This window comes from Ixodes scapularis, unplaced genomic scaffold (genome assembly GCF_016920785.2).
Source record: "Ixodes scapularis isolate PalLabHiFi unplaced genomic scaffold, ASM1692078v2 PGA_scaffold47__10_contigs__length_4178495, whole genome shotgun sequence".
NCBI lineage: Eukaryota > Metazoa > Arthropoda > Arachnida > Ixodida > Ixodidae > Ixodes > Ixodes scapularis.
In genome coordinates, this window is record NW_024609876.1 from 3,171,882 (window position 1) to 3,191,322 (window position 19,441).

The 19,441-nt window shown below is 46.0% G+C and overlaps 1 protein-coding gene across 1 annotated transcript; it reads right to left on the reverse strand.

The window, feature by feature from the left end:
- Positions 1-295: 295 nt before the first annotated feature.
- Positions 296-1,295, reverse strand: LOC115323872. Its single transcript, XM_029984381.3, has 2 exons — positions 1,237-1,295; positions 296-1,120 (listed from the first exon to the last, which is right to left on the reverse strand). The coding sequence occupies exon 2, from the start codon at positions 1,117-1,119 to the stop codon at positions 334-336; it is 786 nt and encodes a 261-aa protein (XP_029840241.2). The 5' UTR covers position 1,120; positions 1,237-1,295; the 3' UTR covers positions 296-333.
- Positions 1,296-19,441: the final 18,146 nt, after the last annotated feature.

Consider the following 19,441-nt stretch of genomic DNA (forward strand, 5'->3'; position numbering starts at 1 on the left):
TGCGAGGAATTGTGTGCGTGAAATCTGGAAACACCATATGAAAGAAATTAAGAGAATTAAAAAAAAAAGAGAATATCAAAAAAGAGAACGTGAAACAAAGTAAATCATGTGTCTTTCTTTAATGCATCGGCACCTTGGCTTTCGCCTTCAAGTCGTCCTAGGAATAACTTAAGAGACCCTGTGTTCTATGCGATGTTCGTACAAGTCCTGTAAAAACTCCGCTTTGTCAACTCGACACCCGGATTAGTGAATATTCATACACGCGATCGCTAAAAACACTTTGAATACATGTGGGTCTCAAGCTCTTTATTCCGTTCGTCCATCTGTTTTTTGTTAAAAGATGCCAACAGCTGCTACTGTCTTGGTCAGGGCGTAGTTGAGGAGGTTGCTAACCTTGAGTTCGTCGGTGGAAGTAGGCCCGGTCTCCTCGGCGACGACGTCGAAGAAGCCCGAAGCACTCTCCGCGGTTTCGGGATCTTCCTGCGCATCTTGCGGGACTACGCCTTCTTCCGGAGACCCCGTTCGGCCCAGCAGCGGAGGCTCTTGAGACTCCCCAAATTCCAAGTCGAAGACGTCTCGACTGACCAGACCGCATGTGTACGACCGTTCCAACTCGTCGCTGATTAGAAGATTCGCCGTGGCACGGGCAGCTTGGAGCGCACAGCAGGGGACCACGAGCTTCAGCAGCTTCCGGAAGAAGACGCGCGTCCTTTTCTCGTCGGCCTTCTGCGTCGGCTGGAGTCCCACCAGGATGTAGCCCTGATCCAAGATGACGGCGTGGCTCTTCTCGATGTGCCGCCTCATCCTCGGCAGTTTGGCGGCCCGGACCCCGCACAGGGGACAGGCGTACGTCTTGACAAACGTGAGGCGGTGGGCGTTCAGAGAGGCCCGCGTCTTGAAGGTGTCCTTGCATTGGTCGCAGATGAAGCGGTCGGGGTGTACCTTGCGGCAATGGCTGTGGTAGAGGTTTCTGGTGAAGAACGAGGAGTCACAGCAGCGGATAGCCGTATAGACGTCGCCGTGCATGCGCTGGCAATGCGCGGACATGGCAGCCGGGGAATCCGCGGTGGTGGCGCATTCGGAGCAGCGGATGACGTCGTCAAGATCAACGGTGCCCATGCTTGTGAGAAAAGGAAGGTAATTAAAAAATTAATTCCGTAATGTGACCAATTTCCCCCCCTCCTTCGAAACCTATTTAAGACAGGGCTACGCAGCTCTAAGAACCACTCCACTTACGCGGACACCGCGGGTGGAATGAAAGTTTCAGCAACACGCACGTCATAATTGACGTAAAATCGCACGAACTGCGCTTGCCCTTCAGCTTTCTAGCTAAACTGATAAAACACGGCTCGCTGATTCAGATCAGTAGCGGAATCCGCGCTGAGTCGTCGACGGTTGATAACCACGAACTGTTAACGACTGGACGCGAGCAACATGTTTTTATTGTTATTTGCTTTGCGAGTCCATGGCAGAGATAAAGGCGTGGTGCCTACAAAGCCTTTGCCCCATAAAGAAAAACGGATCAGGATAATAACATGTACACAACAATCCTGCAAAACAAATCAAAACAGTAAAAGTTCTGGGTGCGTTCTTGCTGTGCATCACTTCGATTGACGGGACAAACCTTTTTCCGAAACAGGTTTTGGCCTCGAAACCCGGGTTTAGAGTTTCGGGTTTGCGGGTTTCGGAATGTTTCAGAAGGGAAGCCGAATTTCTACTGTTTCGGATAGGTTCGGATAGTTTTGGAGAGTTGTCGGACCCCATGGGGTGAGTGTTAACTTTTTTGTAACGAAATATTTTATAAACCGCATGAAATTATTAGAATTTTAGTAAATTAATACACTTTATTTATTAAAATGAGCTTCTCTCAAGTACTTTCTGGAATTTTTTATGTGTGTGCCGGGGTCGGCAGCTTTGATTTGAGCACCGCACCTTGAGGGTCAAAGTGGTTTCTATTTCACAACGGCCATATTTTGATAATCACGTGATCAAAACTTCGCGGACAAGACGGCTAGCGAACATCGTCTTCATGATGCTCGCCTGAACCCGATCGAAGGCAATTGTTATCGGTGAAAAGAAAGTAAGCCGCATTACGGTTTAGGTTATTGCTTTCGCCATGTTGCGTATCTATTCAATGTTTATTATATTCCAACGTTTCTGACATCCAAACAGAAGCAAGGAAGAAAACGACAAAGCCCCACGCCTTGTCATAACCAATGGACAAGACCGAATCGCGCTCTGCGATAGTTGAATAGGCATTCTTGCTTTGGCCGACATTATTATAAACACGCTTGTGCGCTATATTTTGATATAGAACTTTGAAGCGCACCTGATATTAGGAAATATTTTTTTTCAAAATAAACATTTTATACTGTTGTATACGCAGTTCTTAGGCGCCCGTTTTCGGGTTGAGCGGCGTCGGCGTCGGTGTAACCGCGCGCGTTGCATTATGGGAGGTTTACCCGCTAAAGGTAGCGGGGGAAATTTTCCCGTTAAATTTTGTGGGTAATTTTTGCGCTAAATTTAGCGGGGGAAATGTTCCGCTAAATTTAGCGGTTAGGGGATCTGACATACTTTACCGGGAGTTCACGTAAGATGTTTCGTTAGCCCTTTGAAGTGACCGCGCAAATTTCACCATGTTGAATTAACATGAGACTGGAGTAGAGAAGAAACATCAAAACATAGAAGGGACAGGAAATAGACAGGACGATGTCTCAAGCACGTCGTCCTGTCTATTTTCTGTCCCTTCTATTCAACATGGTTAATATTCACCAGCTCGCCTGAACCCTTGCGATTTTTTCTATGCGCAAATTTTCTTGTTAACGTGCGTGTTACGATTTACTACAGAGATGCCCGGACATGGTGGATTAATCTTTTTTTTTTTTTTTTTTGAAAATGAGGAAATAAACCTTTTTAGGGAAAGAAAGAAAATGAAAAAAAAAGAAGCAGTTTTTTATGGGTAAATTTTCGCGAAATCTCTTTTTCGCGAAACTATCAAACATTTTTCTGGGAAACTGAGGCGTTTATTATAACTGAAAAAATGGGTGGAATAAAAATAAAATACAATATTACATAACATAGCCTTTATTTCGCCAGAATTAACGCCACAGTGGCTCAAAATATCATTTGGTGTTTATACGCAAAATAAAAAAAAAAAATAAGATTTTTTTTTTGTTTTGTTTAGTGAACTATTTTATTGAAATTTTACTGATTACTTCCACCACCTAAATACGTCTGTGTGCTAAATACCTTCGCAATATATTACAAAACTGTTTTATGCGGTTATTTCGTGGAACAACGGAACATCGTGAACTCCATACAATGCAGTTTATGCAACCTAAGATTCGACAATGCCCTCTTGCTTTGCTACGCATGCACACACACAAAATTGAAACAAAACCTACCAGATTTTTTTGTAAATTCTGGGTGTCTCTTGGTATGATACGGTCCGCTGCTGCCGTGCCGAAGGTTTGGGTATTTCCCTGACAAACTGCCAATTTCTTGGGCCCCCGCAACCACGCATCAAGGAGCGTCCTTTTGGTAGCCATAATGATTAAAAGTGTAAAACTTTAAATACTGTGTATTTTTAGCGTTGCACTCGTCAAAACAAAAAGTACATCCTTTGATGTTGAGATGTCCAAACAAACCGTACGCGGATTTTACAGTGACAGATCTACAACTGCCGTTTCAGAGAAGTGACAGGGCGAGGAGAAGGAAGGCTGGGGAGGAAGCAGATGGACTCTGGGAGACGAGGAAGAAAAGTGAAAGCCGTTTACAACTCCCTGTAACGCCGAAATGGAGCGCAGCTCTTGAGGAGGAGGAGGGAAGGGTACTGAGGGGAGGGTAGACCCCTGCTCCTCCTCCTCTTCCCCTCATTCTTTAACATGCTCCGGGGGGTCACCTGACCTCGGGAGGGGGGGTCACGTGACCTCGGGGGAGGGTGTCACGTGACTTTGGGGGGGGAGGGGGAAGGGGGTCACGTGGCCTCGGGGTCACATGACCTTGGGGGGTCACGTGACCTCGGGGTCTCGTGGGGGTCACCTTGGGGGTCACGTGACCTTGAGGTGACCTTGGGAGTAGGTGTCACGTGACCTTGGGGGGTCACGTGACCTTGAGGCGACCTTGGGAGGGGTCACGTGAGCTCGTGGAGTCACGTGGCCTCGGGGGGTCACGTGACCTTGGGGGGTCACGTGACCTTGGGAGGGGTCATGTGACCTCAAGGGGTCACGTGACCTTGGGTGTCCCGACCTGGGGGGTCGCGTGACCTTGGGGTGACCTTAGGGTCACGTGACCTTGAGGTGACCTTGGTTACGCCGACGGCGACGCCGACGCCGCTCAAGCCGGAAACGGGCGCCTAAGAGCTGCGCTCTATAAACATCCCTCTCGTTCCAGCACCTTCAGTGGCGATGCCCTTTTTTATTTCAGCAAGTTTCCTGTTTTAGAGCGCAGCTCTTAGGCGCCCGTTTCCGGCTTGAGCGGCGTCGGCGTCGCCGTCGGCGTATCCAAGGTCAACCCAAGGTCACGGGACCCCCAAGGTCACGTGACCCCCTAGGTCATGTGATGCCCAAGGTCACGTGACCCCCAGGTCACATGACCCCCCAAGGTCACGTGACCCCTCCCAAGGTCACGGACCCCCCAAGGTCACGTGACCCCCCGGAGGTCACGTGACTCCCCCGAAGTCACGTGACTCCCCCGAAGTCACGTGACCCCCCGAGGTCACGTGACTCACCTGAGGTCACGTGACCCCGCCGCCGAGGTCACGTGACCCCCACCCGATGACATCATCGTCACTGATGACGTCACCGGCATCCGCATCGTCATCGACGTCATCACTGATGACGTCCCCGGCATCCGCATCGTCATCATCATCATCACTGATGACGTCATCAGTGACGTCACTGATGACGTCAAAGGCATCCGCATCGTCATCATCGCTGATGACGACATCAGTGACGTCACTGATGACGTCACCGACATCCGCATCGTTATCATCACTGATGACGTCATCAGTGACGTCACTGATGTCGTCACCGGCATCCGCATCGTCATCGTCATCATCACAGATGACGTCACAGATTACGTCACCGACATCCGCATCGTCATCGTTATCATCACTGGTGAAGTCATCAGTGACGTCACTAATGACGTCATCGGTATCTGCATCGTCATCGTCACTGATGACGTCAGTGATGACATCATCGGCATTGTCATCGTCACGCGACCCCCAGGTCACGTGACCCCCCTCCGGTCAGTTGACCCCCCCCCGTACCCTTCCCTCCTCCTCCTTAAGAGCTGCGCTCTAATTCGGCGTTACAGGGAGTTGTAAACGGCTTTCACTTTTTATGGTCGTCTTTGAAAATAGGCTGAAACCGTCTGGGTGCATGATAGGGCGCCCGCCTGAACATAGCAGGCTGGCTCGCCAAGACCCAAAATTGTGTTTCAGAAACATATACCGGCGAAGATGCCGCGATTCTTTGATGTCTCCGACGACCACCGTGGTAGCAGCGCTTCAACACAGACTGCAGTGCGATCTCTCCCTTTACAACCTGTGTCGCCCTTCTCTTGCCTTGGGAGTTGGGAAACTTTTCCCCCTCAACTCGCTACATCTGTAGGCAGTCTCCGTTCAAGAAGGGCTTTCTTCTCGCGCAGACCGTCTCCCCGCCTCGCGACCGGCCCTGTGCCCCCCCCCCCCCCCAAAAAAAAAAAAAAAAATAGGAGGAATTTTTGTGTTTTTGGAGAAACGTCGTTGCTCAAAATATAAGCAACACGAAGAAGCCGGCTGGCTGTGTGGACAAAAACAGTGCGCTGCACGTTCCCCCTGATGTCCAACCCGCGTGTGGAGTAGGGTAGGGAGCCTTCATGTGCGCACATGAAGGCACCCTAGACTCCCTCACTGTGCTATGCAAGCCCGAGGCGCCGGCTCTTTTTTTTTTCTCTCTTTCCCATTTTTTGAAGCTGTCGCGTCGTCCGCGGTTTACTGACGCTTCGCTTTAAAGACCGACGACTAGTTCGCGTTTTCCACTTTTCCCTTGCTCCTCCTCTCCCCCCTTCTACCAGGTCCACCGTTGCCGGTTTCCTCCTCCCCTATGGTGAGGAGGATGTTCTGCCTTGCAGAATCTCAACTCTGGTCGTCGGCCTTTAAGCGCGAAACACATGTACGACGAAACCGTCCGATCCGACGTGCGGACTGCCGGAACGACCTTGGGGGCGAGGGTTTTCGCAGCACCGGAGAGTGTTGAAAACCCTCGCCTCCGACCGTCGTATCGCCTGATCGGACGTCGGATCGGTCGGTTTCGTCGTACATGTATTTCGCGCTTTACTTCGTAATTTTTTTTCTGGAATTTTGTGGGCGAGGGTTGTGTTGTCGGTGGGCAACCAGCCGTAACAACAGAGAGCCGCTTGCTTGCCCTTAGCCGAGTACGTGGCTTGGCGGAGCTGAGCAGCAAGGGGAACACGGAGGGGAAGGGGGAAGGGGTGCAGGCATTGTTCCCCCCGGTTCCGGGGTCCCTGGAGCAGACGCAGCTACCAATCGTCATGATTCAAAACTGCGACTTTCTGAGCATTAGGTTCGGTGTTAGGTTCGGAATATACCAATCAGCAGATGTCAGGATGTTGTATTCTCGGGCGCTAATGGCGAAGAGTTAAGGGCCCTCTTGCCAGAAATACCTAAGCTGGTTAAAATTGCACTAACCATCCCTGTCAAATCATGCACGCCAGAATTAAGGATCGTTTTCCTGTCTTCGTCCGATAAAAACGTATTTAAATCATCGCAACCAAGGGACAGACTCGCTTTAATCATGCTGCGCTTCTGCGTGGACAAAGATCTCACCCGCAGAATAAACTGTAATGGCATTGCGGATGGCTTTATTAAGCGATCAACTGTACGACGAAATACTTTTTTTAATTGAGGGCTGAGCTTTTTGCGAAATTGCACTGTCCGTCTTTTTCTTTATTTTGTCTATATAACATCAACGCTTACACGCTCATCTTTTAGTTCCGTTCAGTTACTCCGTAATTCGCTTGTTCATCTCTTAATGGTGTCTTTTATAAAAGAGTTTTTTCAGCATTTGTTTGTCCCCGGCTGAGTTCGCTTTTTGATGCGGTGCCTCTAGAGTTCTGTGAAGAGGGAACAGTAGCAGACGCAGTAGATTTCCGTCTACACGGAGCGATCAGGCCCAGCAGACTTCCGTCCAGACGGAACGATAGCAGGCCCAGTAGGGTTCCGTCCAGACGGAACAACAGCAAGCCTCGTAGAGCCCTGTTTGTTCCGTCCCGAGGGCCCAGTAGAGAGTATTGTTGCTTTTCGTGTCCAAGCTATAGGAACAATAACGAGCTCTTGGTCATATTTTTGGAACGCCAAGGTTTTTTTGTTTTTGCTTTTCCCTCGATTATTTACAAGGTGGAGTCACAATACAGCGTTCTTATTACGCGAACTTAATTACAAAATCATGCGCTGCAATCAAGGAGAAACGTCGTGGGAAGTGGAGACAGGGAGTGCTCCTCCACTGCGACAGTGCACCCAGCCACATGTCTTGTATTAGAGTGGTTGTCATTCCTAAATAAAGCTTTGGAAATTATATGTACCGCAATCACTGTGTCTGGCTCCCAGTAACTACAAACACTAAAAAAAAAAAAAAATCTGAAAGAAACACCTGCATGGGAGGAGATTTTTAATGCACATATGCGGTAATAGAGGCCAGAGATGCGTGGTTTGTAGAGGTTGGACAAACTGTTTTCCATGAAGCAGTAGAAATGTTATAGGATTGCTGGAACTAGAGTTCCTGTATAAGTTGCGCGTCTGTTTTCCACGTGCCGCCGCGCCGCTATTCGCTGAGATCCGTTCACGTGAGGAGCCGGATCAAGTGCCGTGCAGGAAAGTAGACATCGCGCGCGCCCCGGCGTACGTTGCCCTGCTTTTGAGCGAGCCGCGCGCCTCGAACGCGCGGCGCCGCTATTCCCCAAATTCAGTCACGTGAGGAGCAGACTCCGCACGCCGTGCAGGAAAGCCGGCGCCCCGGGGGTGAACGCGCAACTCTGGCTCCCGTACCCAAGGAGGTTAGAAGTACTAGGAGAGGGCACGTTGCAATATTGGTGAAGCCTAGTCATAAAATTTTAAACGATGTTGCGGCCAACGTGACCGTAGATTTCTCTGGCTATTGGTGCGCGTGACATGTCACGTGTTAGATGGATGGGTGATTGTAGAAAGACTCCTTGCAGGCTTGCGCGCGCTCCGTCCGGTAGGTTTTGTCAGATCGAAGGCTACCCTGTGGTGAGTTCTAGTACCCCACAGTTAGACGAAGGCTAGCTATGGTTACGTGATGTGGTCACGTTGGCGTCGTAAGTGAGGAGAGTAAGGAGGAAAATGAGAAAGAGGCGAGGCGTCAAGGGAGCATGGCTTGTGGAGGCTACACGGCTGTCGTCATGCCCTCTCCTATGCTTCTATCCTTCTTGCCCGTACCCCTCATTCACACCGGAAGCGGATCCGCGTTCGCAAAGCGCACTCGATGACATCAAGTGGTTTCGTCATTCGGAGCGAGGCTTCACGTGGCTTCACGCTTCCGGTTCGTCCAGTGCCGATCGCGGTTCGTTCAGTTGCGCCGAGAGTCCTTCTAGGCGTGGTAGCCGTGCTGTATTCGCGGTGAAAAGTGTTCACTGCTCCGCAGTACGTTTTTCTAATTCAAGCCATGACGCGGATACGGTGTTCCGGTTCCCGTGAAACGAAGAAAGGAAGCAGCGATTTTTAACATAGTCTCTTGACACCCGGAAAAAGGTCTCGATTAAGCCGCGAAGGGATGAAAGGCATCCGCGAGAATGCGGAATGCGATCTCGCAGACGTCAGACTGACTGCGATCTCGCAGCAATCAGCTTATCGCGCGACATTTTGTCAACTCATCAACAGACCGTATAATCGATAGTTCATTACATCAACAGCTCAGATTAGCTTTTTCTGAAATGAGCCGCTGCAGACTGTCGTCGTGAAGCGGCATGAACAGGTGGGCCGGGTGCGCTCGCGTCACGTGATACACACGCGACAAAACGCCGCAACAGCGTGCGGTTTCCGTAACGAGTGTCCATGAAACGTCGGTGTCGACGAAACCTGTGTCGATGAAACGATACGGATCTAAGTAAAGGCGCCTCTATGTGCAAAAGTATTTAATATACGGGAGGCACTCATTTGATCGAATGACATTTTAGCGAACGCCCACGTTTCATCGAACGACACTTTAGCGAATAGTCGGACGCCGCGAAGCGGCGTTTTCGGGTGGGCCAAATGAGTTCATATTTTTGTAATGAGTTGCCGCAGACTGTCGCCGCGAAGCGGCGTAAAGCGCAGCGCGACGGATGGGTTAACGCGCGCCCCCGTTATTCGCTAAAACGACCATTCGCTCAAATGTCGCCGTTCGCTAAAATGTCATTCATTCTTGTGATATGGACCCTTAATATACATACGCCGCACGACCTTCCGTAGCCCATGTCACATCGGTGCGCGTTTATGCATTTTTTCTTACACGTGTCGGGGTAGGGTTATGTCACGCGGGAGACAACTTAGTTGAAGCATGAAAAAACACGGGAGTGTTTAAGAGCAAGGGTCCTCGCGTTATCCGATGTCACCGAAACCAATTTTTAAACGAAGTGGCGTTTCGTTCGCGCGAGAAATGTATGCCAAAGCTTCGATCCGGCATTTCAGCTGGCCGCGTCCTACGGCGTACGTTCCCACCTATTTCAGTTGGTGGTGCGGTCTAACGTCACCATAAAAAATAAACAAAACCCAATGAAGAACGCTGACTTAAAAGAAAAACAAAATATCTAACCTAGCTTGAGTTTCCACGCGACGATCCGGAAAGCGTGGCGCGAGTGCAGCTTGACGCCGGCCGCACTCGCTCCGCAATTTCGTGGCCGTTCTCGATGCTTCTGCGTAGAAGTAACTTCAGACGCTCAGAAATTCATAACTCACCCAGCAGCAGTGGGAGCAACCGCTTTGCGAGCGCAGATCTGCTTCCAGTGTGAATGAGCGGTTCCGCCTGGACGGAACTCTGGCGGTGACTACCGGTTCCGTCTGGACGGAACTCTAGTGGTGATAATTTTTCTTGATTCTGTCGTAAGATCAAATCGCGTTTTAATAATTGAGTCGTGCTTGCATCATGTTAATTCGTCAAGTGATTATCTGCACGAAGGTGACCAGCAGTGACGTCTTGTTTGCTCTTCCATTTTCTGAATACAACATTTGGAGCAACTTTGCTGTATTTAATAGAAAATAAATTGTTTCTGGACAAAAAATGTCAGATGTGAATTAACAGCAATGATGACGTGTTTGCCTGTTTTCACGTGAACAAAAAAAAAAAATTAACTAGTGATGCCTGAGTGCCTGCACGTTTTTTCACAAGGGTGCCGCCATCTTGAAATATTGTCAATTCCAGTATGGAATTCTCGTTTTCTCCCCCTCTATTTTTTTACTAGTTGCAGGTTGAAATATTTTAATATTTTTTCGTTGCTCATACCGGATATGCCTACTTGGCGGTCCGGAGCGAGAGTATGCAAAAAAGGCCAGCTTTCGAGGGAAAGGAGGGCAGGGGAGGAAAAGGCAGACGGAATGCTGGAGAGGAGAGGAGGAAAACTTTTTCTCTCTTCAGCATTCCATCTGCTCCCTACTCCCCAGCACGAGAACTTCCGTAAAGGATGGGAGAGGGGGAGGAGGAGGAGGTAAAATTGGAGGGAGAGAGGTGAGAGAAGGCAATTATAGAAGGAGACGTTCTCTTCTTCATTTGTCTCTGTCCCTTCTACTTTTAAGTTTCTGTTTCTACCCCAGTCTCGGGTTAAGTTCCATCATGGTAAATATCCACCAGCTCGCCTGTACTTTAACCGTTTTTTCATTATAGAAGGAGGCAGTGTGGAGACAGAAGGGGGAAAAATCGTAAGGGTGCAGGCGAGCTGGTGAATATTAACAATGTTGAATTAATCTGAGACTGGGGTAGAGAAGAAATATCAAAACGTAGAAGGGACAGAAAATAGACAGGACGACGTCCCACACTCAGATAACTTATTTAGTCCACCTCCCTATATAGTCTCAATCTCAAGGTCATCTCCACCAACACAAAAGGACGAAGTCTATACAGTTCAAGCGCCACAGTCTTCACCACACAATGCAAGAGGTTGACAACCTTTACAGGTCGACGCGATAAGGCAACATCCATCCACCTTCAAACTTGAACAAAAGGATCTCTTCCCCTACTAATCTTCATTTAGAAGTATTGATTCAGAAGTATGAACTGTGTTGATTCAGAACTATGAACTGTGTTTAGACTGTCGACTCAAGGAACGTAACTCAGCGTGGATATGTGCTGTCATCGACAAGAAGGCACCGCGGCTATTCTGCTATCAGCGAACGGTGACAACTGGGAGGCGTGCCTGGAAGCGTGACGTCAACCCACGTCAGTCCTCGCTTACAAAAGCGTCCGACCCAAGGCACCGGATGGCAGTCCGGTGATGAGTCGGTGCTGGGAATAATCGCCTACATTCCATCTTGTAGGTAAGAAAGCGATGTTAACGTAAAAAGTTTGACTGCATTCTGCTGGACTGCCGATTTGCTTGTTTTGTTCTTCTTTAAGCGTACAATGTCTCAGACGACTGAATATTTGGCGTGCCTTAAAACTTTGACTAGGGATGTCCTGAGTATTAAATGCGTTGCATGTGGTAACATTTACCACGTAGGAAAATGTTCCGGAACGACAAAAACATCATATAAAAGCATGACTGCTGAAGCTCTAAAAACCTGGCATTGTGCCACGTGCAAAACGCACAGTAGGCGATCAAGCAGTCAGTCACCAGGCGACCTGGTGACTCAAGATTCCCAACACTGTAACTTGGTATCTGTCATGACAAGGATGTCAGAGATAGATAAGAAATTGAGTGATGTACTGGGAAAGATAGAGAGTGTAGAAAAATCGCTTAGCGCACAGTCCAGCAAAGGCGACATCATGATGGAAAAAATAGAGAACCAAACAAAAACAGTGGAAGGAATGGAAAAGAGCTTTAATGAGCTCAGCACTAAATATGATGAGGTTCTCTCAACGCTAAAGACGCAAGAAAACACAATGAAGGAACTGAAAAAGAAATCAGATGACCTAGCAACCAGGCTGGAACAGAGTAACAACGAAATCGTCGAGCTCAGAAGTGCGCTAAACGAGGCTGAAATGTACTCTCCTAGAAAGAATATAGAGATTCACGGCATAAAGCAACAGCGGCACGAAGATATAACGAAGCTTGTTCAGGAACTCGCATCACGACTTGAACTACCAGTTCCCGCTCCCGAACAGATTGAGGCCGCACACAGGCTCAAAGCCAAGGAAGGAAAAGTCTCTCCGATCTTGGTTAGGTTCAGGGAAAAAGCGAGCAGAGACTTATGAACGGAGCAAAGGACAACACTCAGAGAAGAAGGAATCTACATTAACGAAAATATAACCAGAGCTCTTCGGAGCCTGTTGTGGGAGACAAAGAATCCGGCCAAAGAAAAGTCATATAAATTTGTATGGATGCGTAATGGTAAAATATTTGTAAGGCAAAAAGAGAATGCTGCTTTTATCCGAATCGAAAGTGTGAGAGACCTGTACAGAATTCGTTAAAATGGACAACTCATTTCAATCATTCCCTGACTGGGATGACTTTATAGAACGCACTAAAGCAGATTATGAAAGTAACTCTTTTTCACTGTTACATGTTAATATTAGAAGTATGCAGAAACACTGGGATCAATTGAATGTCTACTTGTCAGACAGGTTGAATAGCCTAGATGCGTTAATATTGACCGAAATCAATGTTGATGAGGCTTCCTGTTTAGGATACAAATTAAATAATTTCAGTTCACATTATCTTTGTCGTGAAAAACATAAAGGAGGGGGTGTTTTGATGTTTGTACGGGATGACTGGGGTATCAGAGCGCCTGGAGATAACGTTTGCTACTGCAGAAGTGGTAGTAGCATCAATATACCGACAAAATGAGTCGTTTACAGTCTGTGCTGTGTACAGTCCTCCAACCTACAACGTAGCTCCCTTCTGCGAAGAATTCAGTTCTCTCTTAAAAAAAATTTAACAATAGCCCTCACCTGATTTTGGCAGGTGATTTCAACATAGATGCTAAAAACCTTTTTAGAGGTGGATCATCGGAGTACCTAAACATATTAGCTGAATTTGGAATGAAAAATACTGTCCAAGGCTATACGAGAGAGGAATGTTCAGGGGATAGTATGACGAGAAGTTGTATCGATCATATCATTGTAAGAGTAAATGAAATGAGGGTATTATCTGGAGTTATTAAACAAAAAGTTGATGATCACTACTTTATAATAACAACACTACTCCAAGAAAAGGATGGTGATAACTCGTATGTGGAAAATGAAAATGCAATTATTTTTGACAACATAAATATTGACAGATTAATTCAAACTTATGATTGGAATTTGCTTACTGAATATGACCATATCACTGCTTACCAACACCTAAGAGATAAATTCCAGGAAATATATTCGAAATCAAGAAAAACAAAAATACTCAAGAAAAGATAAAATGTATGGATTGATAAAGATATAATGGAGCTCTGCTACTCAAAAGACAAGCTTTGGGAAAGATGTAAACAAAACCCAGGTAATCAGGTTCTGAGAGAGGAATTCCGAAAAATGAGAAATAAAGTAACAGGAACGATACGGTTAGCAAAAAAGAAATGTTTCCTGAATGAATTCAAAGGATGCCAAGGTAACTCTCAAAGACCTGGGAACTTACACGACAGTTAGCTGGTCTGAAGGCAGAACAAAACATTGATGAAGCAATCACAAAATCTTTTGGAAAAACAACAGATTTTCGAGCACTCGGAAACGCTTTCAATCACACGTTTATTGATACTGTACAGAGTTTAAGAAACATGGTAAATAAAAGTGAGGAGTCCGTTGTGGACACTAAAACTACTATGACATCAAAGTATTTGCCTTTGATGACTGAGTGCGAGCTAGAGGAAATACTTTCTAGTATGTCTTTACTGAAGCCAGCTGGTCATGATCTAATACGAGTGCGGGACCTTTACTGTAATTTCGAGAAATTGAAAAATGCTTTACTTGTGATTCTTAATGGCATATTTGAAAGCGGAAATATTCCAGATGGGATGGAATTGTCTATCATCAGACCACTGTACAAAAAAAAGATAAAAGAAGGAACTGAAAAATTATAGGCCAATATCAATTCTTCCAACTCTAACTCATATCATGGAAAAGCATTTAGCGAAAGTGATGACATCATTCTGTGACAAATTCTCTTTAACACACTCCTCACAATACGGGTTTCGCAAACAAAAAAAACACGACTTTGTTGATGGAAAAATTTTCAGACATCATTTATCACTCGCTAGACAATAATCAAATCGCTCTTGCACTGTTCCTTGACCTATCTAGAGCATTCGATACCATAGACCATTCAATTATGCTAGCTAAATTATACAGAATGGGTTTCAGGGGGCCATTTTATACACTTTTGAAAAATTATTTCAAGAACAGATTTCAAATGGTGAAGCTTGGTGAATTGGGTCAACTAAGTGACCCAATTCAAATGAAATTCGGTGTTCCTCAGGAGTCAACTCTGGGTCCTTTACTCTTTAACATTTATATTAATGGGATAGGTAATCTTAACCTTAAGTCAAATCTATTCCAATACGCAGATGACACAGCCTTAATACTACCACACGAACAATATAATCTCGCTGCTCCGATTTTTCAATGTGATATAGTGGAATTAATGAGTTGGTTTAAAAATAATTATATTTTTGTTAATAGCGACAAGACTAAACTGATGTGCTTTCGAAACCCTCATAAACATGTTCCATTTGATGTTCCTATATTTCTTCATGATCGACAGTGTCATCAGTGCAACTGCCAAAGAATGGAAAATGTTAAAACAATACCCTATCTTGGTCTGCATTTCGACGAACATGTTACATGGGGTAATCACATTGAACAAATTACACAAAAACTTCGTGTTGTCTCAGCATATCTTTATAAGCTGAAAAGTGGCTGTGACATCAATTTGAGGAGAGTGGTGTACCTTTCACTGGGGGAATCTGCACTCCGTTACGGTATTACAATATACAGAACATGCGCTAAATACAAACAACACAAAATCGATAATATCATAAATAGATGTGTTAATAATATAGTATATGGGTCTAAATATGAGCCTCTTGAAACTGAAGAAAGAATGAATGCAGTCGGAATATTATCTTTTGAAAATGTATTTAAATTTGTTGTTTTAACCAGCCACTATTTTTCCAGTGAGTTCAGAGACATACCAAACAGAATAAAAACACTCCGACACACAGAAACCTATGCCGTTCCAAAAATATATACGAACTACGGAAAAAAACAAAGGCAGTATTATGTTCCTGAGATATTTAACAACTTACCTAAAGATCTCCTTAACCTGTCATCCAAGAAGCAGATGAACAAGACTATAAAAGGGTGGTGTTTTTCTGTCTAATGATGTAATGAACGATAAAAGATGTACGTAGATACTGATTTATGGAAATTGTTTGTTTGATGTTTCTTTGGTTACCACTGACTGAGTTTATTATTGCATTCGATGTTACTTATTGCACAGACTTGTTATTAGTTCGTTACGACTGATTGTTTTTCATTGTTGCATCTGTTGTTGCATTTCGCGTTGAATTTTGTTAATAGCACGTGAACTCTCGTAGCTGCCCGTACTATTTTGTACTTTTCTCTCCTTTTTTTATCCTAATCATATAGGATGTTAAGTGCCGTATGTGTTTGTGATTCATTTAATTGTGAATTATATTTATGTCTACAAGATAAATATAATTACTGTCATGTCCCGCATACAAGCGTTCTACGCTTAAGCGGGCTGGATTGTTTGCCGGTTTTTGATTGAAAATAAACTTTATCCTCCTTTATCCTTTAGACGTCGTGTGGTCGTGCAGTTACCATCGTACAGTGTAGAACAACCAGCGGTTACGGCGAGGTGTGGAGTAGGCAACACAGCAACTGTGCGTTTGTTAGCCTTCACGGGTGTGGTTCTCTTCAATATTTTCTGCCTCAAGAACAGAAGATGGGCCAGAGATATGCGCAGTCCACTGCGCAAGTGACAAATGATGCGATACCTTCTGAATAATGCAATTGTTTTTTTGACCATTTTAGTGACGCAACGGGGTAGTTGAGGCATTGAGCGACAATTACTTTAAAGGAGCGGTGCAACGATATTCAATTGGAATGTTGTTCACTTTACACGAGCTTACTGGTACTATACTCCGTTTCACCTTATGTTGTACCGCAGCGAAGGCTAGAAGCGCGAGCTCATAGAGTTGGCAGCTGCCCTTGGTGCACGAGAGCCTGTGCCGCCGAGGTGTGCCATAGAGCATGGAGCTCGCACTTGTAGCCTTTCCTGCGGTACAACACAAGGTGAAACAGAGTATAGTGGGAAACAAGGATACGCGCAGGCAACGCCACTAGACAAGAAACTCCTTTGTTGCCGTGTAAATCAAGGACAATAGCGATCATTTTCATTCAATCTCTCCTTTGCAAAATTTGATGACGTAACGTGGGGATCGCTAGAGCCACTAAATAAGCTCCGCTTAGAGTATCGGCACTCCGTTCCCCGACATTGTTGTGGGCGCCGCCATTTTGGCTCGTATGCAGAGCAGACGCAACGGCTGATCGTCACGATTCAAAAACTGCGACTTCCTTAGCATTAAATTCGGCGTTAGGAAGCTCTTGTAATATTGCTTTGCTCTGTCGCGAACTGTTTAAACATTTGTTTAGGGCGGAAAAGCGTTTCCTGTGATTTCAGATAAAGCTTCACATAACTGGCAACCATGATTTTAAGACACAATATGGCCAAGTGTCGTTACTCTGAAGCGTAGCTTATTTAGTGGCACTAGGGATCGCAATACACCCCAATGACGATATTCGAATGCGGTTCATAGATTGGACCCGAACATTGCGTGGGCACTCGTTTTGGGCTCGTGATAATTACTACCTCGAGAAGCATTCGGGTAGTGGCCCGTGTCCAATCGCTGTAACGACGACAATAGACGAGCCATAACAATGTCTGGAACTCAGCGCGTGTCCTGTGCATTGCCAGCCCCAGCGCGTGGTTATGATCAACATTGGCGGTTTGTTCTGGCTGCGAGCTGAGGGGGTGAACGCTGCTTTTTTTTCTTTAATTTTTTTTTCTGGGACTTCTATTGCGTGGGGTGAAAAACGAACGCGTGTTTCATAGGTCATTAACGTCAGGGATGCGTTATAAGCGGTATTTGCGCAAAGTACAAACATTGTTGCATCGCCCCTTTAAAGCACTTGTAGCGAGCTTGGTTTATGTAACTACATTTATATTTGTTAGTTGCAATGCAGAAGCCGGCCATCGTAGAACATCCGTGCATCACGTCACCCCGAATCTCAGTTTCTCGTGGCACCCGTCACGAATCGCATGGCGCCGAAACAAACCGCTCTCGCTGTCGTTCCTGTTGTCCTTGTAGCTCAAGGGGCTACAAGTGCCCCCCCCCCCCCCCCCCCCCCCCTCCCCCCTCCCCTTGGACAAGTGGCTGTGGACTCTTGCGTGGAGTTTGTTTGGTGCTCTGTGGGTATTGGTGTGGTATCCTGTTGCTTGGACGTTGGTGAATCGAAGGGGAGAAGAAAGCCGGTTTGAGTCTGTCAATTGTGACGGTTTCGCGTTTACCTCGAAGCAACAGGGTATAGTATTTTGGTGATTTTTCCAGGACAGGAAATGGTGCATCGTACAGGTTTTGCAGATGCTTCCGCGGTGCGTCCTTTCTGATGAAAACGTCCTCAGTCAGTGCAGGATGTTGGAAAACCTTCGGTTGCGTTTATTGGCGTGATGGAACTCGGTGAAGGGTTGACATTGGTTGCCTTAACTTGTGGACGTAGGATGCGGGATACACGCTGTCTGGTATGGTAGGCGGCTCGATCACGTCCGGGTCACCAGAAATGTAGCGAGCTTGGTTTATGTAACTACATTTATATTTACAATATTTACAAATGGTTGTTAGTTGCAATGCAGAAGCCGGCCATCGTAGAACGTCCGTGCACAGCGTCACCCCGAATCTCAGTCTCTCGTGGCACCCGTCACGAATCGCGTGGCGCCGAAACCTTGCAATTATAACAATCCTCTTTTCGGCTCACAAGAAGTTTGTGCAAAAAACAAAAATTGATTTTACATTAGCGTTATTTCGTGGTTTTCATGTATCTGCATAAAACTAAACAAAGAACTATCATGCTCGATGTTACACATCTGACATTCATAACTTTTCCCATCTTCCTAAACGTCCGTGTGTGTCCTAACACCAGAAACCGGCATTTTAAAGGTTAAAAACTAGACGTCGCGAGTATGGGTTTGAGTGCAATCTTTTAAGATACTGTGTATTTTTTTTTTTTTGTCTTTGTTTCCTTTATTAAAATACTTCAGTTGCGAGTACAGCATTGTCGTGTCGTGTTAGTTCCTCTTCGTAGTCCGTGTTTTCAGAGCTATTTTCCCCATGTATAACGTCAACCAACTGGCCCAGTTCACCACTTTATTACGAGTATGGAATGCACACTTTCATGCAAAGCTGACGTCAAGAGACTCAAATCGAAAACATGCATATTGACAATAATATTGTTATATTTCCTGGTGAAAGCTCAGTAACCGTTGCATTCGTTTTCGCGCACGAAACGGTGACTCCAAAAGAAAGTATGAACGCAGTGTTATTGCCTTTGTATTAGCAATGTACACCACACACACTAGCAGGCTTGCGCTGATAAGACCTCAAAACCGAAACTCTCGTAGCGTGATTCGTGACTGCGCTCGCTACTACCCAACCTCGTTGTTACGCCACTTCTGCAAGAAGTCACTAAAATCGCCAGCAAACACACAAATTTTGCTTTTAAGTTGAGAAAAATACAATGTAAAACTTTTTTTAGACAGAAAAAACAAAATATCAACGTTATGTCCGGTAACACTGTGTTTTTGCCGAACCTCTAGAAAAGTTCGGCAAAAGTTTGGCTTTGCCGAATCCCAAGATTCGGCGCCGAATTTTCGAATCGGCAAAAGTTCGGCCCGTCACTACTCTCCACTATGCGTCCGGGCTTCTCTGTCGTTGTCCGCATCACCAGGGCTCTAGTCAGCCCAGCAGCAGCAACGACCCACATGCGCTAGCAGTACAGCGCCAAAGAGAAAAATTAGATGAATGTTATGATTTAAACTTCACGCAAACGCATTTTGCATGGGTCTGCGCGGGAGCAATTGCCGTCGAAATTCTTAAGTATTTAGTTGAACACGTTACGTCAACATATATCCGCTATTGCTCTGAGACTGTTGGCCGCCCTTTTCCCATTGAACATTTCTGAAAAGCGTTTATAACTTTTAAACAAGGTAATGGTGAGTGCTAGAAATG